This window comes from Ips typographus, linkage group LG7 (genome assembly GCF_016097725.1).
Source record: "Ips typographus isolate SLU linkage group LG7, UJ_Ityp_2.0, whole genome shotgun sequence".
Lineage (NCBI taxonomy): Eukaryota > Metazoa > Arthropoda > Insecta > Coleoptera > Curculionidae > Ips > Ips typographus.
Genome location: NC_138428.1, coordinates 4,140,273 through 4,164,993, shown reverse-complemented (window position 1 = coordinate 4,164,993; position 24,721 = coordinate 4,140,273). Strand labels below are relative to the sequence as shown.

General features: G+C 38.7%; 2 protein-coding genes across 2 annotated transcripts in view; one reads left to right on the top strand and one right to left on the bottom strand.

Annotated features, from left to right (window-relative positions):
* Positions 1 to 286: 286 nt before the first annotated feature.
* The window catches only part of sowah (ankyrin repeat domain family member sosondowah), a 42,671-nt gene continuing 18,236 nt past the window's right edge, over positions 287 to 24,721 (top strand). The window contains exons 1-5 of the mRNA XM_081983740.1: positions 287 to 473; positions 1,741 to 2,131; positions 2,185 to 2,341; positions 8,319 to 8,354; positions 11,061 to 11,165. Of these exons, the coding sequence (XP_081839866.1) occupies positions 350 to 473; positions 1,741 to 2,131; positions 2,185 to 2,341; positions 8,319 to 8,354; positions 11,061 to 11,165 (813 nt within the window). The 5' untranslated portion in view covers positions 287 to 349. The remainder of the gene's footprint in view (positions 474 to 1,740; positions 2,132 to 2,184; positions 2,342 to 8,318; positions 8,355 to 11,060; positions 11,166 to 24,721) is intronic.
* Positions 18,492 to 24,721, bottom strand: part of LOC145731767 (coiled-coil domain-containing protein 102A) — a 54,401-nt gene continuing 48,171 nt past the window's right edge. Inside the window, exon 9 of the mRNA XM_081983721.1 lies at positions 18,492 to 20,591. Coding sequence (XP_081839847.1) covers positions 20,504 to 20,591 — 88 coding nt within the window. The 3' untranslated portion in view covers positions 18,492 to 20,503. The remainder of the gene's footprint in view (positions 20,592 to 24,721) is intronic.

The following is a 24,721-nucleotide window of genomic DNA, read 5'->3' as shown; positions in this document are numbered from 1 at the left end:
TTTTCTTATCACTGGATGATTGGATTTCATAGTTGATCCAAAATTTTCCTGTTATCCTTTAATACTTACGGTTTTCACTAAATTCAGAGATAATTGAAAACTAATCATCCTTCAATTAATAAACTTTATCAGAAAATCATTCACAATTGCATCATACCATCTAAAATAAGCAAACTTAAATTAACTTGCTAAGTTTAAGCATTTAAGCAAAGCCGAGGCCGCTTAACCAACTTAAAACAGTTGGCAACGTGCAGAGTGAACGTTTTTACATTGCATGGTTGGCCGGCCTGGTCGAGAACACGCAAACGCCACTCGATCTAACATTCTAACCTCAATTAATAACAAAACAATGGCAGCTCCTGAATTAACTTTCCAAGAGATTTACGAGTTTTTCTTAGAAAATGGGGGCAAAGTGAAGAATCGGGATGCAGTGCGTCATTTTAAACGGTACCTTACGGACCCCATTTCGAAAGGTAAGTGTAGTTAGTGGGCCCGATTGCTTTACGTTTACACGACAACGCCCTGAAGTGTTTGTTTTGATCTGGGACTTTCAACCTACCTGTTGATTTTTGGTAACTTTCTAAGTTTTTACTAATTTCTAGCATGATTACAATCAAAATTAATACCGTTCCACTGTTTATAAGACAGTACTCAGGTTGTCATTAACTGAAATTGTTATTTTATGTACTACACTAGTTAAAATATTCAAGGAAATCTTAGTCACTTTTACATTGCTAAATGATGTAGATAATCATCTTAGACCTGTTGTTTACGCATTTTCTGCCTCCTAAATGTAATTTTACTTGATGTTTATGCATTTTCAGTAATTTGAGAGGATTCTTGGCTTGTGGATGAATGATATCACTTATTTTCTATAACTTAGCTATCAAGGTAATAACCAGGTTTCTTGTCACTTTCTAAGCTAACAGGTATTGATTGCTCAGCCTAAACTATGTTTAATTAGCAGTAATGTAGGTTGTAATAGGTTGATAGGATTTTAATTGATAAACTGCACTTGACATACACTTTACATGGAGTGTACTCTCTTATAACAGCTCTTAGAATTTAGTTGCTTTTATAGTAGGTATATTAAAGTACATGTTATTTAAGTTTGGATATCAGTGACTGCGGTGATACAATTTGCTCTGAGGATACTAGGTAGTGTAGATTACTATTTTTGAATTAAGGTTTTTATAAAATGTTTGGCACTCAGAGTACAGATATGCATGTTTTTTACTAATAAAAATCTTACTAAATGTCATACATAAATTTGCAACACCACAGAGTTGGTTTGGTTATGTGTACAGAGTGTCCCAGAGAAGTCATTTGGTTTGAGAATTACCATTATTATTGTGTAGGTATAAGGATTCCTGTAAAAACCATCAAATAGCCCAGTAAACATTACTAATTAAAGATTTTCATTTTTGAGTTTATTTTAGTAATTTTTATTAATATCTTCTGAATTTTTTGTTTGGGCTTAGAAAATCATTTTATTTTACTTTTATGCAAATATGTCAGTAAGTATACTACATGGACATATGTAAATTAGTAAATTTTTATAGAAGGTACTACAAGGTGTTGACTTTGACTTTTTTAAACTTTGTACTGTGTTCGTGCTAGTACAGAGCAAGACTAAGGCTTTAAATTAAGTGGACAATATTAAAATAACATGATATAGACATTGTTACAATATTTACTATATCATTTTTGCAAAGCATAGTAGATCAAAAATTATTACAGATGCAAATAGACGCTACTTCAAAGAGCACGTCAACACGCTGGCTCACACAAAGTTGGAGGGTGAATCAAAAGTTCTAATCCTCAAGTCAAAGTATCGTAATACTTCAGATCCTTCCCTCAGTACATCTACTGGTTCCTTAACCTCACTATCAGCCCAATACGATCCACGAAATAATGTGGGCTTACCCTTGCCCGTTTCTCCTTTAAGCAGCATTGGAAACCTATCTGCTTATGGGAGTACCACATCCCTTAACACACCTCCTAGACAGCCTCCGCCTTATCGAAATCCACCCCCGGTGGTTTCACCTTCTCCCTCCTTGGATAGTATCAGTTTAGGACTGGAAGAGCGACCAACGGCTCCGCCTAGAAGGAAACAAAGTAGTGACCCAAGGTGGGTGTCCTCATTGAGTTATGATGTATACATTAGAATTGGACAATTTACAGGAGTGAACTATTGGAGGAAGAAACCAAAGCTGAAAGTCCGGGAATGAGTGTCAAGGAACGGACTCAGCAGTTCAACCGACTGGCTTCGGTGGAAGACGAACTGAGTCCTGCAAGAGCACCGAGAAGTAGCGAAAAGGACAGAAGCAATAAGAGCTGGGTGAGTGTTACTAGTTACAACTTAAATCTACAAGATTTGAGTTACACGCGATTGTTAACGGTTTCTCATGCAGTTTCGGTGGAGCAGTCACTCAGACCGAGAACATTAATAACGAAAGTTACACAATACAGACACACAAATCCCCCCGGGTTCTTGCTCGTCCGTTCGATTTAAATTGCAAGTCATTTGACAGCCAATCACTGACGAGTGAGGCCTGTAACAGACAACATTGTTGTCCGGTTAATTTTCGTTTTATTACGACGTACCTCCTTCTAGTTAACGTCTTACCTTTTGGGTTCCACGGTATCTAACGTGATGGTTTTCTGACGTATGGCGGGTCATCTGCATTGTGCAATCTTCACCTTGAGTTTACACTATTTTTTTTCCTAGTTCCTCTGACTTTATGGATATTTTATTACAAGTTTTCTATCAACATTGTGTTGTTAGGAAGGATTATTGTCTCAAACGGTTTGATATTCCATTGCGAGCCATTTTTTTTAGGTTCTATTAAGGTACGAGTCCAGTGGATACATTTGTTTACAACATGTTGCAAAACAATGTTGCGATACAAATGTATCCAGTGGACTCGTACATTTATGCTGTAAACTCAGTATCACCAACGATATGTGAACATGACTCCAATGATCATTTATGGAAGTATCTATGAAGCTCGGAAGTAAATTGACATTTTGAGATTAAGAGTACATTTACGGGTGATAGATAAGCGAAAGTTCGATTAATGTCAGGAGTTTTAATGGGCTACAGTTGGACGTAGCTGGGATTAAATAAATTTGAATTAGGCTTATAAACCTGCTATGTTTCTCCAAACAAGTTATTGTGATTTATCCAAGATAGCAAAAAAAACAGTTTTATTATAAATCTATTTTATTCCTATCTTATTCAAGAAGAATCAACCTTTCAGAGCCTGTTTGTCTATTTCAGAAATACAGGTTTTTAAAAACGACCAACAATTTTTCTGTCTCTACCTTTTCTTTGGACAGTTCATGTATAGCGGGTTCAGTGTTTTTTTGAAAGTTTTCTCTTCTCAATAAATTCACTTCTTTTAATTGACTCATTTAAAATTCAGAGCTATTATAGCTGCTCTAAACACAACGTTATTTAAAGTAGGACCCTCCAAAACGCCAGCCGTTTTGAAATGGAAAAAACCAACGCTAAATGACGCCATTAGTGAAACAATAATTCTGATTACACGAGCTAATTCTATTGCATGTGACGTAGAGCGTTTTAAATCATATCGAAAACTATTTTTGACACGTTATTCCCGTCGGAATAATAACACGGCGACCACTATTATTGCTGTGTCCGAATTAAAATAATGAGCGGTCGCGCCTCATATTTACAGCACTATTAATTCTAACCGCTTTTGGTCATGACAAAAAAGTGTGAATTACAGAAGAGGGGAAGAGCAACTTTCAAACTGTATCCAGGATCCCGGACTAAACCCTTGGAAAAAAAATCGCGGGCTGTAAAGAGGGTCGTTGGAAATTTTAATTTAATTTCATATATGGACGGTATCTGACAGTGAAAAGTGGCTAATTCAGAGTGTAGGTTTTAATTTACGGCTTTAAGAATCACCCCCCGGTGGGCTGTTTGAACTCCCCCCGGTGGCATAGTTGTCTAAAGGTAGCTCCACAATTAACCCCGATCGGTGATAGAAGAGGGTGAGGGGGGGACAATCGCTCAAACGACCCCCGGATGACAAAGTGTTATTGCTGAAAGTGCGAATGTCCGCGCGCACTCACATACATATATCGCGGACAAGGTAGACTTTTTTTTTGTTGTTTTCGGACGGCCGTAAATAAAATTGTCCGGCTCTCCGGCACGACCAATCTATAATTAGGCGATAAATCGCGCCGGAAACAAATGACGACAGTCGGCCATGTAGACCAATAGCCCGTGCAATTTGCGACCGAGTAATTCAGCGGTAAATAATCGCGACAACTGTGCACGCGGGGGTGGAAAAAGATAAATAAGGAGCTTCGTCACGGCCTCCTATTTTCGATATTCCACCAAACACTCCCATCCGGAATTCTTCTGTTACGGTAGCTTATCTGCGGTGGATAAATCAGTCACATATACAGAAATTAATGCTCAAAAGTCCTTCTTCACACTATTGCTTCTATCATTGTTTTTATACATCTAGCTACAAAGAATGGAGAACATTGAATGAGGCGTGAAATTAAACACTAAGAGTTTCTTGTGCAGACTGGGGAACAACTAGAAGCTGTCTATTAATGCTGGTTTGTCTACAGGAATAACCAGAAACTCTTCAAACTTTGGAGGTTAATGAATCAGAGTTACAAACAAAGATGAGGAGGAAGACTAGGAAGTTGAGCCAAATAACTTGAAGATGAAGTTCTGAGGAAAGCAGTCACATATTAGAAGGCTGTGGAACAACTCAACTCAACTCAAGAAGTGACGAGGGCGTTGAATCTGAACTATGTATTAGCAATTGGAATGGAATATCACATAAACCGTCAAATGTGTAAGAATTAGTTGGAAGAGTGACCATCGTTTATGTGTTAATGATGTAATTTAGTAGATTTGCCAGGAGATTGAAGCAAATATCTGGTAGTAGTCTACAATTCTTCTAATTAACTATGAAAACATATAAAATGTCGAAAAACCTTTTACAGGATTTTCAATTTTGTCGGTGCTACTAAAGACCGACCTTGAATTAAAGAGATCCTTGAAATAGATTAGGCGTGAAACACCCTTTGGGCAATAAATTTAATTTTTACCCCCTTGAGAGCCAGTTGAAAAAAACTGTTTTAGCCCCTCATGACAAACGCTACAATTTAAAAACAATATGCTGGCGCCTGGACCACGACAATTTGACGACCCATAAAAAACCGTATTGGCAGCCCATGGGCTGGGCCCCGTAGGGCGCCCGGTGCGGTACCGCTCAGGGGGGTACTGAATAATTGATTTTTATTCTTCTGGGTGCGTATTTAGCCCGAGGGGGACGAGACGGGAAAGATTAGTACTGTGCAAAGTGTGTCTAGGTGTAGCGGAACGAGTGAGCGATCGCTGGAAGGTGACTAAGTAAATAGCGCCGTTCCAAGATGGCGCCCCGATGGAAGGGGGCACGTGGGCCTCCACCGAGCTAATTTGTGTTCGCAGCGGGGTTAAATAAACACATACAGCCACGGCTAAGCGTTCCGATGACTGGGCACATTCTAACCGAGCGCATCATTAGTCATTTGGCGAGATACGTTATCTCGGTGACGAGGTGTACTTTTAGCGGTGATTACAACAGACTTCGTGCTTATTGAATTCGTTTCGCCATCCACTGCCTACAGGGTGATCTCTACACGTCCTCTGACTAAATTTTCGACCTGTCAAAAGCTTTCGAGCTTGGGAATTGGGACGCCTGGTACAAGCCGAACTGAAATTCGATATTCAATTAAATCTTTCAGTACCGTACCGGAGCAGACTGCGGAGTGACTGGGCGCCTCGAAATCTATTAAGCCGCTTATAAGCAACAAATTTAATAATGACCATGGCGAATGCTATTAAGAACGCTTAGGGAGATTGATCGATCAAAATGTGCGGTCTGGTCAATGAGGGCGGTGCCAGAGGGGAACGATAGAATTTTCCCTTCGACCTCTAGAACTGAAAAATAAAACGAAGGAAACAAAACGGTCTTCCAGACTAAAGACACGCCGTTCGTAGTTATTTTAATTGCAAAAATATTCAAATTCGGGCGCATAACCTGCCACGAGGAACACGCGACCAATGCGCCACTATTCGATATATACACCCTCTGGTCACACCAGCGTACTTTGACTATAAAATTATGGCTTTTTTCCTACTCAGATTAATAACTAATTGCCTCATTTGTACTATAAGCAATTTGGTATAGTATTACTGCATGTAATACATGTACGTTCCGCAGATATGTATGTAGGTTTATCAAAATTACTTTACATTTATACATAAATGTATACTACAAGGTAATGTGTTTTGATATGACTGCTGAAAACAGCTTGATGTGCTATTGAATCGACAGTTCAGTGGGATATCATTAATTATTATGAAATAGTGATTTTGTCTTGAAGTAAAGTTTGTCAACGTTTTTTTACGTACTAGACTAACAGTTCTTACAACCTGACTCAATGAACAAAAGAGATGATAACTTAGTGGGAGGTTTCAAAAGTGGAAAAAACAGCATTATCGAATTTAAAGGTTTGCTTTAGAATATGGGAACACTGGGAAGGCCAAATCCACATATTTCGTCTGTTGCATGCGATTGGCAAAAATCACTGTCTTAGAAAGAAAAGGTAAACTTGGAGCTTTAAAGGCTCCTGGATCCTCAAGTGGTTATTTAGTTATCTCTGCATAGAAATCAGGCAGAAGCAGTCTACTTAACAATAATTTGCCTGGTTCTGGCCAAAGTTCTAGGTTCTAGGCCCTGTCTACGTTTAGGCTTCACAAGAGATAAAGTACAGGTACAGCCACAGACTTAACAAACGCTTATGAAATCAAGTCATCAGAACAGATAACATTTCTTGTAAAACACAATGGAAGAGGGTAAATATGTTTGAGAGGAATTGAAAGAGCAGCAGGAATTTAAAAATGCAGACCAAGAAAGTTTAAATAAGAATATCTCCAGAAGTATAACAGAGAAAAATTAAACAGACATTGAAAGACTGTGACTAACTGGTTAATAGTCTTTCGACAAAATATCTCCTAAGCACTACGAATATTTGAATTGTACTCCAAAACAAGACGAATCATATAATAATATAAGAAATTGTAAGGGTAGTGGAATAGTGTTATACAGAACATTGACGAAGTGTTATTAGACCACTTAAGATTTGCGGACGATATTGTCAGTACAGCTGATTGTGTAGACTAGACGCAAAGTATATGAACAGCTCCATATAGGGTGAATTGGCCGGCACGTTTTCCAGATCTTTCACCATTAGAAAAATCCCATTTTTATGTCAAAAGCTGCAAAAAGAAAGTTATGTCGACATTAAGGCAACAATGAGAGGATTTTATGAATAATGCAGAGTTGACTGTTGTTTTAGGATGTTATCATAACCTACTGTCATTGGTGAGTTGTATGGCTGCACCTGTCATTTATTATCTAATTCGTCAAGGCATTACTACAGAATGCAATATACCATTTCATTTCATGTTTTTTCAAGTTTACATCCACATATCTGCCATGACATGGTGAGCATATTGCGGTAGTACATTAATCGATAAAGCGAGCAGAAGCCGAAAAGAATGAAATTACAAACGAGACTCTCTTTAAAGAGCTAGTAACACAATGTTCTTTCAAGTGTAACCGCACGACATTAGTAAATTTGTTGACTGACTCAAATAGTATTATAAATGAATGTGCAGCAACTTATCGAACCGGATAGCGCGATACGCGTAAATCAACGTTTTATTTGCTTCCACTGCAAAGGTACCACCGTTTACAGGGTGATCGTTTTAATCGAATAATTATATGGCTTGGAAGTGTATCAGGAGACTTGGGTTCACTCGGTATAAGTTCTGGTCGTCCCTCTTTCACCAGCCGTTCTTTAGTCATAACTTTGATCGTCGATATGATCTTTTAACTGCCCATATTAAACTCGAGTTTAGCTTGTAGCCATATTTTCGCGTTATTTGTAACTGCGTGTCACAATCGGTCTATTGATTTACTAGCAGGTTTTTGCGTCTGCTTGTACTGCGTATAAATGCTGTTTTCTTATTGGTCACGTCAAAACTTTTTTATAGCAAATATGCAGGAAAAACCTACAGAAAAAGCTATCTACAATTAAAACAAAATCATTTAACACACATTGGGACTCTTGTATTTAAACGAATAGAGGATATTATGTCAACAAGACAGTTTGTGTGAATGTTACAAACAAGTCATTTTGATTTGAATATCCTGCATAATTTTAAACTTTGTAGCTTAACAGTATATTAGTACTAAAGCGTTTTTTTTTTTCAGATGGCTGATGACTCTGACGTGTCCATCTTGACCCCGGTAAGTACCAACTTTTTGCAGGAAAAAAACTAATTAAACTGAGGCGTTCGTTAAACGTCCGTCGCCTGCCGGACTTTTAATTTAAGGCCAAAGATACGGATCTGACGATAAATAATAGTTGCCATAATAATACACATAATGAATTAATTATGTCCGCACTTAATATGCATAGAGCACTGGCCGATTATTAGATTCGATATTTTTTTGTTCGGCCAATTAAAATGCACTTATTAGGGTGGTACGATCATTAACATAATTAGAAGAGTTTATACACTCATTTGCGGCTATTACTGGGGCATTTTCAGTGTCCGTAATGAGGCTGAACTGAAAAATTTCTAGTTTTTGGGGGCGGAGGACATCAACAAAACTAATGACCTCAGCTTGAAAAACACGTTTGAACTTTAGTGACAAGTCGACTTTTAATCATTTTGTGTGGTGTAATTTAATTAATTATGGCTATGTTCAATTGTCTTGATGCAAATATGCAGTGTCGTGCCTGTCTACCTGGTTTGGGTAAACTTTCAACAATGTGACCCTGCACGCCATTGCTTGACTTTATCGGTCAAAGGCGATTTTTATTAAGGAGAGTGTAAATGTATGTTTTTCGATAACACCGCAATTATTTCGTAACGAATTTTAAGTATAAAAAAAGGTAAACGTCACTTTTGGCCTTGGATTTTTCCAACTCAATCCCACTATCCCAGGCATAGGAGCATGATGCATTCTTAATTATTCACTATTCTTCTCTATATTAGCAGAATTTAAAAACTCATTTGTATACCGTGCTTCCTGCGCCGCAGTTAATAAATTTCTTAATAACGCTCCCCCTTATCGATATCGAGGAATCTGTCTATACCGAGCGAAATGTTCGTGCTGTTGTATTTAAATGTTCCTGCATAATTTAATAACCGCCTGCCTACATTGTTGTTAATTGTGCCGTACATATTTTATTACGCCGAACGATTTCTATCTGCTGCTAGAAAATAGGTCAACCTCTCTCTCCCACTCCCTTAAATAAAGCAGTTAATTTGATATTAACAATTTTTTGTTTCAGTCAAAACTGTCTTATTTGTCGTTTGTAGTTTGTGATTCGTCAGGAAAAAGCAACCTCTTTTTTGACCAATCCCAAACTGAGATTTACGGAAATCCTGCACTGACTCAGCATGAAGATCAGGAAAATGATATGCCTTGAGAAAAGGTTAGAGTTGATAGTTCTTCAAAGTTGTGCATTGAGTATTAGGAGCTTTCTGAAGAAGACTAAGTATCCCAAAATCTTGATAAATTCTCTGAAACTGGTTTTGTTGCCATAAATACCTAAGGGCTAGTCAACAACATTAATCACTTATGAAGTAAATACTCGTAGACCATAGATGTTGATATTTCTAGATTTGAGAGGTAGATGTAGATATAATAGTCACGGGTAGGTCTTGTAAAATAAGCAGATTCATCTGTGTGTGTTGCAAGTGAAAAACGAATGTTTTAGTATTTCGCACATAGGTTTCATCCGTATCAAGAAGCAACGTAGTCAAGACGAAATTCGGCACTATTTAATAATAGTGAAACGATAATAACCATAAAGTAGGCGCAAAATAGAGTACGACTGTGATATGAATGTAGTTCTTGTAATGCAATTTTTCTAACTTCCTATCAAGTGAGTTGGCAAATTTGGTGATATTCGAAAATAAGTAAATTCAATTGAACGTTTTTGACATTTCCAAAGAGATGTTTCTTCAGAAAACCAAGTTGTGACCAGTAGTCACATGGTTTGTTCGCAGAGGCAATCTCTAACCGATTTCCAACCAGAAAACCAAGAAATATCGGTTTTTATTGGTCGAATTTGTATGTAAAATGTGATGAATATTCTCTGCGAACATACCTATTGTCACTTGTATGTGTTAACAAGAAAAGACTACAGACTTCCTGGGTGCGTAATCTTGATATGAGGGAAGTGAGTTATCAAGAGAAGTCTGAAGAATGTGACAGAAAACCGTCATTGTCAGTTTCTTCTGTCACATTCTATCAACACTTCTCTTGAGAATTCTGATTTCAAGAATTAAGGCCCTGGAATAACAGATATACCAGGTGTCCAAGAGCACCCTGGACATAGGAGATTAACATGGGAAAACGGTTTTGATTTTTTTGCGCCTGTACGGTTGATTTGATTGAAAAATCGTATTAATGAAAGTTGTAGTACCTATCACGGACTAATTTTCTGTATTTTTTTCAGATCTCTAACTTGAGTCCTTTTGTAGTAAAACACAAACAAAAATGCGAAAATTTAAACTTTTTACCTGCACTGAATGAGCGGTTGTCGAGCAACCGTACCAGCAACAATGAAATGTTTACCCGTTGCCCGACAACCGCCTATACAGTGCAGGCCAAAAGTTTAAATTTTCTCATTTTTGTTCATGTTTTATGACGAAAGGGCTCAAGTTAGAGATCCGAAAAAAATACAGAAAACTAGTCCGTGATAGGTACTACAACTTTCATTAATACGATTTTTCAATCAAATCAACCGTACAGGCGCAAAAAAATCATCATCAACCGTTTTCCCATGTTAATCTCCTATGTCCAGGGTGCTCTTGGACACCTGGTATACAAAATGTATAAGATGCTCTAAACCACGGACATCAAATTGTTTAAAATACAAAAATCTGCACTTTTTTCTACGAAACAAAAATTGACGATTTTTCTGACGTTTTCTAGTTGGAACCCAAAAAATGCCAGGAATGGTACGTAACGGCCAGCAGGGGGGATTGCCAGGAACTGTTGAAATTAGCTAAAGATGAGCCCCGATTGGTGAACAAGAAGGTAAGTGGCATGGGAATCGCTTAGTTCGTAGAAAGCGCCAAAACCACCCCCCCAAACAGAAATTGAAAACGACGCTAAGAGCTCTAGGATATGCCTAATTAAGTACATGTGTTCCGGCTTTGGTTACACCCGTCGTCATTAGGCTAGGCAAGATGTATGGGCATGTTTGTAAGTGTTGAAGAAAAATGGGTTTTATTAATTATTACACATGTATACAATATTGTGGTGGGAAAGTGTTTGCTCGTTAGCTTGAATTGTGGTTGGTTTATGCTGGAACGATGATTTGAACAAACTGGACTGAAACTGAAAGGTTTTGAGATGTTAATCCGTTAATGTCCCTTAAGTGGGTACCTCGGTCTTAATTCCCCCGGTCGTTTCGATATCGAGCCATAAACTCGCCGATTGTATGCAAATTCGAGTATCAACAACGCTAGGATGAGTTTGCAAATGGGATACGGTCGCTCATTTTCGCAGCGATAATGATGGCTTTTTTTTCCTTGGATAAATCGCCGTAGGCCAAATGCAGTATACATTCTGTTTACACAATGTCTTACCGTTTTATCGCCAGCAATCAGGAATATCTAATGTTTTAGCGTGTTTTAATAGATGCAACTTATACAACAGTATTTTTGTGACACCCTGTTTGTGGTGGGACACTTTTGGAACAAACGCGAAAATCGGGGTGGTCCCGGCCGCGCTGTCGTTTAAACGGCGTGGGATTGGCCGCTCGGTAAATCAAGTGGACGTGAACCAGATTTTCTCCGTTTGTTTTTTTCTGTCCGTGTCATTTTGGTCATTTATTAACGCCCCTGGCAATTAATTTAGATTTTTTTTACCAGTTTCGTTTCCGTACGCTAGTTTCGTTGTTAAGTTAATTATGCTCGCGGACACGACATATTTTGTGAGCCACCCTGTTTGTGCGGTGTGACCAGACTCATCCTTATTATTTGCCAGACAAAAATAAAATCGGTTGGGTAATTCTCGAGATAGGTGACAGAAGTCTGACACTAATGTCATCAAATGAGATTTTGCTGGTTAATAGAAGGTTTGAATAAATAATTTTATTATATTTGGAAAAGTCGTGGTGTACTTTGCTGTGGTAGATGCTAGTCTATGTATTAAAGTCACGTGAAATCAAATGCCATGTTTGCAGGCGTATGATTGTAACCAACTGCACTCGAGCAAAATTTTGATCTGACCTACTGAATAAAAAAAGAAGCATTAAACGACCTCCGGGTCTGCCGGACTTGGACTCATTCGCTTTCCTTCCGAAACCCCATCCTCTTACGGAATTCCAACTTCGAAAAATGGCATTAAATTAACCAAAACGGCAGTGCTCGGTGTTAATTGGCTCAAGAACGGATGTCTGGACCCTTAAAATTTGACACCTGCTTGCTATGCCGGCGCCATCGCTCGTCAAACCGGGAATAGTTTCAACTAGGCCCGATATTGTTTCCCGGCAGTTAATAAGTCTCGAATTTCATTTGGCAAAAATTACGACGGTATGCCTATCCACTGCCTCCGGGGAAGATTTATTTCGGTTTGGTATTCTGGCGCCAGTACGGTCAAACGACGTCAAATCTGGCCAGTTTGACGCTTTTTAACATTCTTTGCGATCTTCGCGATGACAGATTGATCGATTGCTCCTTAAGATTGGAGACGTAATTTATCGATAACGGAAGGTCCTCTGTCAAAGTGCGTTAATGATGAAGACCAACCGCATATGTTGGCAAAACGATGTCACGCGAATGGCAGAACCTAATTCAAGTCTGCGGTTGGCAGATTCATAAGCAAAACTAAACTTAACCTAATCGAGCTAAATAACGCGATTATACGTAAAATACGAAGAGCCCTGTACACCACGAATGACCACGGCCCGTTCGTGCCGCGGGCTCGTTAATCATTTTAAACAGTCGACTGTCAACTGCGATTTTGCTCGACACGAGACTACACGATCTGTTTTACATAAATGTTCGATATTAATTTTTTAAAAATGATTTTTATAATGGCACTTTGCGACAATTCGTGTACCTACGCGCCACCGATTGTTTTTGAACTATGTACCTTTTTTCAGGCTTGTTCAACAACGCTGATACGTGAAGATTGATGGGTGACAACTGTCAAGAGCAATAGCTTTTAACTGTCATATTTAATTTATTTCCATGGTAATGTTTGCACAAGATGATTGACAGATAACTGCAATTATCCTAATCATCATTACCATGTCAATGAGGAAAAGTTACTGCATAAGTATTTCAGAAGAAAATTAATATTTCAATATTATCTTCTCTATATTATCTAGAAGGTGTTGATACTCACTTATCTTAACTTAATCAATTTGAGGTCAAAAGTGTTTTTTTTTACTCTCGTAACCCACCCTATAGTCCCATTACGGCCGATCCATCGGTTGGAGCGGTTATTTCAAAATCCTAAAAAGGATTCTGGGGAAAATTGTGGTCCTCTTCTTGGCTGGTTGGTCCTGAATTGTCGTTTATCTATAACAGAAAGAAAAACTTATTAATAATTACCCGTTATCCAATAACTGGTATCGGGGGCGTTTGTGGGGTGCTTCTAGCTCCGGGTCGTAGTTCACTGCTTCTCGCAGTAACTGATTTTCGCTTTTTGGAATGTCTTCACTGCGCTCTGCTAGATCGTTTCCGTTGCGTTGATGAACTTCAGATCTCGCTGGATGTCCACGTTTCTGACGTACCATGGGGCGTCCACCGCTGTCCTGAGCGCAATGTTTTCCACAGCTTGGAGTCTCCACAGCAGAGGTTGAAGAACCGACTTGATGAGCGTCATTTTGTTCCGAAGTGCCAGCTTCGATGTCCTGCTTGTCATGGGGTACAGTTTTGCTCTGGTCGCTCTGGCTTTCTGTCTGGCGTATTCTACGTGGCTTCCCCACGTGAGTTTTTTTGTCCATCTTGATCCCAAGGTATACTCGATGTCCATGTCTTACCTGACGTTGCCTTCTATCCTCATCTTTGGTCTTCTTTTGAAGACTATGGCATGCGTTTTCTCCGCGTTTAGGTCGATCTTCCATTTGTTGTACCATTTCTGCAATGCTGTTGTCTCCTCTTGCAGTTATTGGGTCACGGTCGCCCGCTCCTGCTCTGGGCCATGATCGCAGTGTCATCCGCGTAAAGTGCTAAGCTGGTTCGCTGAGTTCTAGGCGAATGTGAAACATAAATGTTATAGAGAAATGGCGACTAACTGCATCTTGCGGCTGAAAAGCCGGCATTCAGCATCTTGATTGGAAGTCCTCTGTGCCAAACCCTGTCGAAGGCCTTGGAGACGTCTATCAGCACGGCTCCTGCCGCTTCTTTCCTGTTAAACCCTTCCGTGATGTACTCGGTCATCCTTAGGATTTCTTCCAACTCTTCGTTTCTTGTTGTGTAGGGTGTTGGTGTCTTCAAACTATTGTTTTATACTAATTATGCTATTATGGGAAGTGGTCCTATTGCATTCTGCAAAATAATAAAATCTACCGGGTAATCCAATAGAAAAACACAATTGTTAGCTATAACCCTTTAATTTTAAGGTTAGGAAAAATTTAGAAAAAGGTCAACTTTGCATTCTAGAAATGAATCAGAGGCAACTTCTAGAAATGTCTTCTTATCATGCAATGTTTGCATCTAAATAAGTATATGTTCAGATTTAAGTTTCAAGATTGTTGTTTGTTCATTGTTAAAGATTTCTTTCAGCAATACTTCCGAAACCATTATTTGTTTATTTTAACAGAAAAGTTGTTTTAAAATAGTATTTTTTCATATGTAAATTATCTTTTTGATATCAGGTTTCAATGCAATGACTTCATGCAGAAATTCTACTTGAGTAAAATAGTTTGTGAAAATCAAACACACTCATAACCAACCAAAAGCTGAGTTGGATGATTTCCAACAAATCCCGAGGGCTCAGGTCCGGAGGAAAATGGTCTTGACAAACTTTTCTACGTTTCCATATTTAAGATTCGATTTATAAATTTGACAGCGGCCATTACTCAAGTTCGTCGAGGTATTAAGCACTGTCTCTGCGTATTTAAAAATGTATTTATTGAAATTTTTAATCGGCTTACTATGACGGGCCGGATTTAGTTGGCGTTAACGTTATTTATTATCGGTCGTCTTTTTTCTAGGTTCTGCTAGGACCTTGCCAATTGATTTATCTGCTACGCATTTTGCTATCTGTCGCAAATTCTACCCCCTAATTGTCTAGACACGAAAAAATTTGTTCGATCTCAGCAACCGATATACCCCTGTGGGGTGGAGACTGCCTTGTCTTCTTGATCCACCCTCTCGAAGAAGATCCCATTATCTTTAGGTTTGATCTTGTTGTTGCAGTCTCGTCTAAAACAATCGACAGTGCCAGTCTAAATTTCATAGGCGTACCTCAAATAGTACTTCATTGAGTGACATTCTAGAATGGATATGGTACGCACATGGAGGGTGGTAATAAGCGTGACCGAAACGAAAATTCGCAGCGGGAGACCTTTTCGAAAAACAAATAAAACACGTCCACTAATGACAGGTCTCTGGGTTTGTCTATTGAAAAAGATACATAACACCAGAGGGGATAAGCTGATTATCATTGTAATAGGTTTCCGAGTTTGTTCGGTATTACAGGGAGCCGTCCAAGGATTTGTGCCCTTTTTCTTTAGTACCACAATACAGGGTGAATCAATGATGAACTGCCATGAATTTAGTTGAAGTCGTCTTTTCAATGCAGATTTTCTTAAAGTGCTCCACCCTGTACCCTGTACAGGACTGATTTGACTGACTCTGTGTGTTGGCCAGAAGTTGATTATGGTGACTCAGCCCTCTGACTAATAATCTTTTTAGATTACAATCTAAATACCTGAGATTTTGAGAAGCTTTGTTTGAGGTAACAGAACCAAAGAACTTCCGGTCATTTCGGGGATGGTCAGATTACAAATAGCCTCCGTTCGTATAAAAATAAGTCCCCATAATTTCCCCGACACGTCACTTTTTTTTCTTCGGTTTTTCGACCGCCTAACGGGTCGGGAGCCGCCACCAAGCAAGAAGACAAACGGCCCGTATCCCTCAATGAATTTCCTAAACGCGAGAGGTTATTCAAAATAAAGTGCAGGAAGAAAATATACGACGCGCAGTCACGATTAATACTCATCTAAATCCGTATTTAAGGCTGCGTTCTCGCTTTTCTGTCTGTTACAGGATTGTAAAGGGCTGTTAATTAATCTAGCCAATTAACTTATTAAGGAAACGTTTTTTAAAGTTGGGGGGGGGGGAAAAAAAGGGATGGAATTGCACCAGAATCAAACTTGTATTTTTGATACAAAATATATCAGGTGTCACTTGGTCATTATTTCTTTGCAGAGCAGTTCATTTGCATCAAATGACATGCAAGAATTGCTTATTTAATCAGAATTTTGTTTGTTTTGGAATTAGTTAGTTTTTCAACTAATTTCCTACATGTTTTGTGAAAAACATTACTTGCATCCATAACAGAATCCGGGATTTATGGTCAATTCTTGGAAAACGTGTAAATATTATGTATCTACCAGGAAGTGAAGTCTTTCTCAGCTGACTATAGTTTTTGTAAAAGCAATATTTTTCTAAATGGTAAGATGATTTTTGATTTAGTTATAACTGGTCTTAAACATTAATTCTCCCTGCTCTAAACTTGAACACTTTTGTTTTTGTGGATGTTACAACAGTTAAATCCAAATTGCAATCATCCATGGTTGACCTTCTTCTGGGTTTCATTACATTTACGTGGGGGCGGAGTGTCTACCCCGCCTCTTCCCGGATGCAATTTACCCCTTTGTCTGTTAATACAGCTAAACAATCAATTTACTATGGCCCTTTGTGTGTCGCACGTATATACATGGCGACGCCATATTACGGGGTGACGGACAGTGACGTATTCGGGTACGCGGACATCGAATGCAAATTTGGGTCAATATAACTATGTTGATTTGCTTTTGTTTGGTTACTGTTACTTTACTTAAGATTCCGCGTAGTCTAGAACATAAGACAAGCCATTGTTCCATCCATTGTTTGATGAGGACCCATTAAGTGCGTTTTTTCCGTGGTTCGCTGCCATTAATTGTTTGACTTCAATCAATCGCGCCAATGTCGCAAAAGGGACGTGTCGTCGCCATTTTGGGTATATCAAAGCGATTCCGCGTCTGGTTTTTAAGGAATCTCACTGAAAACAAACTGACTGACCAAGGAATTTCCTTGGAATGTACAGATTTAAGCGCCGGCCATTGTTTTTTTTAGTTTTGGTGTCAGGTAGCAAGAAGGTTTATTTGATTTCAAACTGCTTTGTCTTTAAATGAAAATCAACCAATTAGAATCTTTAACGCGTTAGAATTTAGTATTTTTTAATGTTTTTAAATGCTGTTCCAGAAGGATTCTGAAGTGATTTGGAAAATACTCGTATATCACTAATTTCATAATGTGCTGGTGCCTTAGCCAAGTTATTGTTCATCGTTTTTCATATGATCTTTTGTCAAATGAGCTTGACATTCATATTCTGTTTCACCAAATATAGATTCATCGCTCGCGTTGATCGTGGTTTCTCAATGACGTGTATTTCTAAATTAGATAAATTAATTTCCAAAACATGGTTACTTTGTCCTGTTAAGTAAAGTTTTTAAATGCAGTGACTCCAATTATACACTGTTGGTTTGTCTGGAATGATTAAAACGAAACCGTCCCACTCTGGTTATCAGAATTAGTAGTTAGACGCGTTAATTCGGATTCAGGCTAATAGCTAACTATTTCCCTCGATGAGAGAGAAAAATTAGCTCACATACGCTCGCTGAAAGCGCATTTGCTTCAATTAGTCAACCTTAAAATAAATTCCCGATTTGCATTCATAGAAAAACTTCATAAATCTCGGTCCGGCTCTAAGAGATTTTAGATGTAGGCCGACAACGCGTCTAATTTGTCAGCGTGGCGGGTTTTCAAAACATCTCTAGACCTCAGACCCCCGAATACGACATGTTCGGTCCTATTTCCATCTTAAAGGGGAGGCTGCGTTCCCGATTTCTGGGCGCCACACGGTCAAAGTAACTCGATTCCTTGGAATTGACAACCGATCCTTTTTATTGTCTCCCTCTAAGGTCGTTAAATTGTAAACAGATAGTTTTACACTCCACAGAAGTCTGCAGAAAATGTCACATAGTTTTCTGGTCTATTGTTCACAGCATACGGTTGCGATGTCATATAAAACCCATTAAGATGGTACTGGGCAGTTGACTCAGGGTAATAAATAACTACCCTAATGTTAGTAATTGTTGGTTTCTTGGGTTACAAGCGGATATTAAAATCAGGTTCATTACAGATTTACTATTTCTTATATTTTTCATACAAATTTAGTTCCTTTTTTTAATCCATGAGTGCTTCATCTTGTTGCATGCAAAGTTATTTTTTAGCAGTTTGGGTCATATTCTTCGGTTAACGGATTTTTGTTATCTGAAATCAGGCTACTTCTCTCAGAGCTTCTACTTGCCAGAACGATTTTCAGTAAACTCATTTTTTGTAGAGAAGATACGGAAGTAACGAGGCATACCTGTCTCAGTTTGCTGTAACTCTATCCATCCAATGGCGCTACAGCCCAAATCGGGCCTTCTTCCTCTAGCCATCCCTGTCCTCCGCCTCCTTTCTCCAGAGTTCCGACCAGCATCCCCCTGGATTTTGTCTGCCCATCTCGCCCCTGGTCTTCCAACCGGTCTTTTACCTTCCAGTTTTTGGTTGAAAGTCCTCTTGACTCTTCCACCCTCTGCAAATAACCGGCCCATTTAAGTCTTTGTAATCTTATTGTTGTTGTCAGGTGTGCCAGAGCTGGTAGATCTCGTGGTTGTATCTTATTCTCCACTGTTCGTTTTCTTGGACCGGTCCATATAGTTATTGTGCGTAAAATCTTTACTACTGAACTACAAAAAATGAAAATAGTGATGAGAGGAAAAAATATGAATATGTAAAGTGAATGCAACTAAAGCTTGCAGAACGTGGTCCTTCAAGCCGGATTAATGTAACCGCAATAAGATCTAGGGAGAGTACTATTTTAGACTAAACTTTGACATTTAGGTGGTTCATCATCCTTAGAAGATCTATCTTGCCAATTTCTATATTAGCAACTAGCTTTGTGCCATCATGTAAATGTCTTAGATATGTGTTGTGATAAATATTCTATTAAAGGATTATAACGCTTATCTATCTTATCTTATCTATCTTATTGCTGAAGTTTAATATATTTCTAAACAACTATAATCTGATTTTTCTGACTGAAACCATTCGAAAGCAAAATCCGATTGGAAATCGTTTGGTCTCCACTGGGAGCGATTTGATATCTCTTAATCGGGCTGTAATTCAGCGAAAACAATCCGAATACAAGAACTAACGAACAAAATTACAGGCTGAACAATCGCTACCACTTAATCATATTTACTTTTTCATAAATAATTGGGTGGACGCCCCCGATGTTAGCCGAGTACGGCCGATTCGGCCGTAAATCCGTCATATGTGACTTGGAGGGCTGGTTGGCACGCCTCGGCTCGGCTCGGCGAACGGTGGCACCTCATTGGTAAGCCGTAAATTATTAGCGAAATCATAATTGGTTTTTGCCGATGCAATTCGACTTCCTAACGATCGTCGAGGCCTATTTGCCTTCTGAGTGATTTATAGTAACGCGAGAAATTGCATCTGCTGAATGAACGTAGTAATTTCGCCGATTAACCGTGTCGTAATTAATTGGAAACTGTATTATACGCGGCTCCGCTAGGATGTAGATCTGGTCCGCGGTACGGCCGTCAGACAGCCGGCGGCTCGATTTTTGTTTTATAATATTGCTCGGGGGGTAATTATTGCACCGCCTCAACGATTAGTTAACGAGTGCACGATGTTTTTATAGAGGAAGTCACTATTGACGGACGCGGCTGTTTCGAAAGAGCGAAAATGTAAATGTCTTGTACGATTTGTCGCCCGCTTGACCACTTAAAAGCTCGCACAGGAAATCCATAAAAGCGGCGTGTAGAAAACGACAGGATGTGTCCTATTGAATGTGTCAAACGTTTTCGGGGATCTATTTACATGTGGCCCATCTTAAAAACTGCCGTAAATATCATTCTTACATATGTCTTCTATAACAACTACTGTATGGGCTGTAAAAAGGTGACAGCTTCATCGTAAATGATCTCTGTTAAGGCAGTTGACAATTTTTGCATATTTCATTAACTAGCACTCAAATATGGTAACATGCCTGCTGACAGGGTGAATTTGAATTTGAATAGATAGTGCAAAGATCTTCGTGAGAGTCTTCCTCTGATAATTCTCTTGACTTCTCTGATGTTAGGAAGGATCTTCCTCATCTGAAGCAATCTTGGGGACCTTCTTGGGCTTTTCCTGGGTTGTTGTGGTCTTGAATATACTTTGGGATCTAAAACAAAACAAACTATTATTTTTCTCTATTGTCAATGAGTAGTCAGTGAGAGTTTCTAACTCTGGGCATTATCGAAGATTTACATCATAACAGTCAATTTTGGTTTTTCTGGATTAGGAGGTTTTAGTTTTTGAGCCAACCCAATTTGTAACTAACCCAAATTGTGGTGTGTGAGAGGTGTGACTCTCATGGATGTCTTAGAATTGAGACATTTACAAATTAATCAACACTGGCTCTTCTACCATCAGATGAATATTAAGCCCAGAGGAACGATTATGTCGTACCTAGTTTTCCCGAGTTTGAATATAAGAATAACGGATATTTTGATATATGAATGTTTTGGTGTGTGTATTCCACCAAGATAAGATGGCCCAATGTACTGAACATAAATGTCCTCGCATAATAGTTCTACTTTTGTAAATCTGACTGTTATGATCATAATGAAGTTTGTTGTATTTAATGTCACTTTAAAACTACCCATAGTTCTCAGTGTTAATTCATACATTAGCAAAGTCACCTTCATCATATGAATATAAACAACGCAGAAGCTTCTACTTCCTCCAGGTTATTCAGCAGCTGGCTGATAAAATAGCCGTTCTCACGTTATCCGTCTTTTACAAGATGTTTTTTATTCAAAACAATCAAAACACAAGGTAGAAGGTCTTCCTGGACTAACGCTAGAAAAGGTAATCTACATCGAGCAGTTTGAATCAGGTACCAATTGGGAACATTAAACTGCATAAGTCTGCTGGTTGAGAACGCTGTATAAACTGTCCCACAAATCCCATCTTTGAAGATTTGGACAAGTTAATTGCAGCTGTTAAGAACTCTGTATGTATGAGCTAGAAAAAGTATCTGCAGTGAAAGTTAAAAATCAGCTGAAGAAGTAACATATCAAAGAGCGTAACGATATCAGAGTGCGAAAAGCCGAGAGTTATTTCTGCGTGTAACTATTTTCCTGCCATTACGCCGAACGCAGATATGAGAGTTTTGCATATCGTGCTCAACGATCGTGTAACCAGTAAGCCGTAAGCTAACTTTTTAACGAAGGTAATTATTGAATTAACCGATTTTCCATAAATTTTCGCTTGCTTCCGTCGAGAGATATCTGGCTCTGGCTACCAGCTCGGCCGGGAGGCAGGTGATCGGAACGCCACCACCTAACCATTCTTTTTCACAACTATTATTAATTAGTGTTATAGTAGGATTTGTTCTTAGTTTTCATCCAAACAAATATGGTGATCAGACTTGTTTAGAAATATTTGTATTGATTGAAGTTAAAAGATTAAGTGGATTGTTGGTCGGTGGAACTAAATGGGTTATGTGGTAGCGTCCGCTGTTGCACGGCCCGAGTCGAACAGCAGTTATAAACTAATACAGGGCAACATGATTAAACGTTTGCAATTATGCGAATGGCTCTATAATTATCTTATGCACACAGCGCGTCTCATTACACTCCCATTAGATGGCCGGACCGATATGTCGTCCCTGGGAGGGGACACAGCCGCCGATCGCATCTGCTTTATTTACCATCGCCACTGCAATTCACACCGGGCGAAAAACTGTACTTACAGCCCTGTAAAATCTCTTTTAAAGTCGATGAGGTCTCATTAGGGAGTTGTATTTAACAATATTATTATCTTTTGTGCGGTAGAAGAGGCGAAACACGCCCGATCGCTCCGGGGCTACACGACCCCGGAACAATGAAATAATGACATTTCCGAAAAAACCCTAATCGGGGGTGGTTCGGTTAGTCGACGTTGTTGCCCTCCGGACTTTCTGCCTTTATTAACATAGCTCCTGTTTAATTAAGCATCGGCACACTGCATTGGGATAACCCTGCAAACGGTGTTCTAGCTGCTTTAACAAAAAAATTATGGTAGTTATTTGACTTCTTCATATCCTTTGTAATACTTGTTGCCTTCAGGCAATTTGTCTTTTAAATCCCCAAAAGGTCAAAAACAGAATGATGAAGATGAACGGAATGATTATTGCTTTTGTTAAACTTTTGAGTAAAGTAAAATATTAAAATTCGAGTATCAACATTTTTAGTTTTAACGAGTTGTTCACCCCATAACATTTCATGCTGGATAACCCCTAAAGGAGGGATCGTCTGGAAATGTACGATAACGATACACCTAATCTCTGCAGAGATGTCCCCAGAGGAAGAAATCAAAAGGTGACAAATCAGGAGAACGTACCGGACATTCAATGGGGCTTAAATGACGTGTCAGAGGGTTTTTTGAAATTATCTACATGATTCCTAAAAACGTCTCTGGTTCGTTTTTGCTGGGCTGTACGTACACACTAAACTTCTTTGACAAATTCAGTTTTGCATTCACTGATATCAGAAAACAGCAATCTTTGACCAGAAATTTACATGATGTAACTTCATCTTCTAAACTACACCGAATAGTCTAGTTACCACCACCTCGTGGATTAATTATTAACAAAAAAAAAACCACCCCACTCAATTAATCAGGGACCGACAGGACTACCCAAACCGTAACCTCAAAATGGAGCGCGATTAAAAAGGGGTTCCGAAGAGGGGTAGGGGGGCAAATCCCCAATTCACCTGGCCGACTCGGACAAGCTCCCGATAATTAAACAAGGTCCGGCAATCAACCCGGGGGGGTCCAAAGAGAAGCAATCGAGAGAGCGTACGCCTCGAACATGGACGTTCGGCTTGTAGTTAGTGCTTTCCCCTTTGGCCCCATCGCCCAATAGTGGGGATTCGGGGGTGTAATTATTCATTGAGCCGTAGTTTTGTACGTAAGTATTTTATTAAGATTGAAGTTAATTGATTATGCATCTTAATTTTAAATTTCATTGCGTCGGCATGTTTTATGTATGCTCAGACACGTAGAGTTGTCACGTATTAGCGTACATGACTCTTATTACAACTCTACCGGGTGGTTTTATTAATATTTAAATGTTGTTGCGCTTCTTGAGGTTAATTATTTATATTTCATTAAGAGGGTGTATGTGCGAAAATACAGTGATTCTTCCTTTATTTAGTCTTTTGTGGGTAAACGGATGTCAGGGCAGCAATTTGCGTTGACACGCTTCAAAAGGCTCTACAAGCAAAACCTCTCAATGTATTAAATTAGTCTGCGAAGACCAGGCTAAAATTAAATCTCACAAAAACTAGGTTTTCCCTCTCAGTCTGACACAGGCAGTTGGAAACGGGACAACGTGTATGTGTTGATGGGGTACACCATTAAGCGTACATACGCGTATAACCTTCCGATGAAAACGCCATACAAATTGTTAACAAAACGTTAACAAGCCTTAACTGTTGTATATTTGAATGCGGAATTTTGCATATTTGTGTAATTGGCCTGGTCCGAGTTATGCGAATAAATAACTGATCTGCCAATTAAATTTAACAAGACACGTCATTTATGCGAACGTTTTGATGGGCGGCCGAACTCACGGGGGTCTTTAACTTATGTCTTTATTTATTCCGATGTTTACCAGCCTATAAAACCGGATACTTACAATATGTACGAGCGTGGAAATATTTTCAAAATTTATGAAAGTTTTATGTAGAGAAAATTAAATTAACAATACCTATAGATGAGTAAAATCATATTCTAAATTATTGTCCGGAACAAATGATTTTTTCATGATTTGACCAATTTCAACATTGTTGTTTATGTCAATACCTTGGGACGTATTTGAGCAAAAAAATATTAAATGTACTACTTGCGTCGGAGCAGAATTTAGTACGTTATGAATAGCGTTTTATCACTAGGAAGACTTGGAACTTTCTCTACAGTGAGTGAGATAACCCTTACGTTTTTTAAGTGTTCATTATGGCAAAGTCAGAAATATGTGAAGATAATATGTTTCAAGCTAACCTCTATGAAGAGAAGAGTGTATGAGCTACATCAACTTTGGTAGTTATTTGTATATGTAATATCATCGACATTTCAGGCAATGCACATGACATTTGGTACTATGATTTTACTTATATCACTATTTCTAGTTACTAATGGATTCAATACAGATTTAATTAAAAATGCATCTTGTACTGCTCAGTGTGTTTATCTGACTACTATCTCGTTGAATAGCAATTTTAACTTTGGATCTGTCGAATTAATCAAATTTAATACACCAGCATA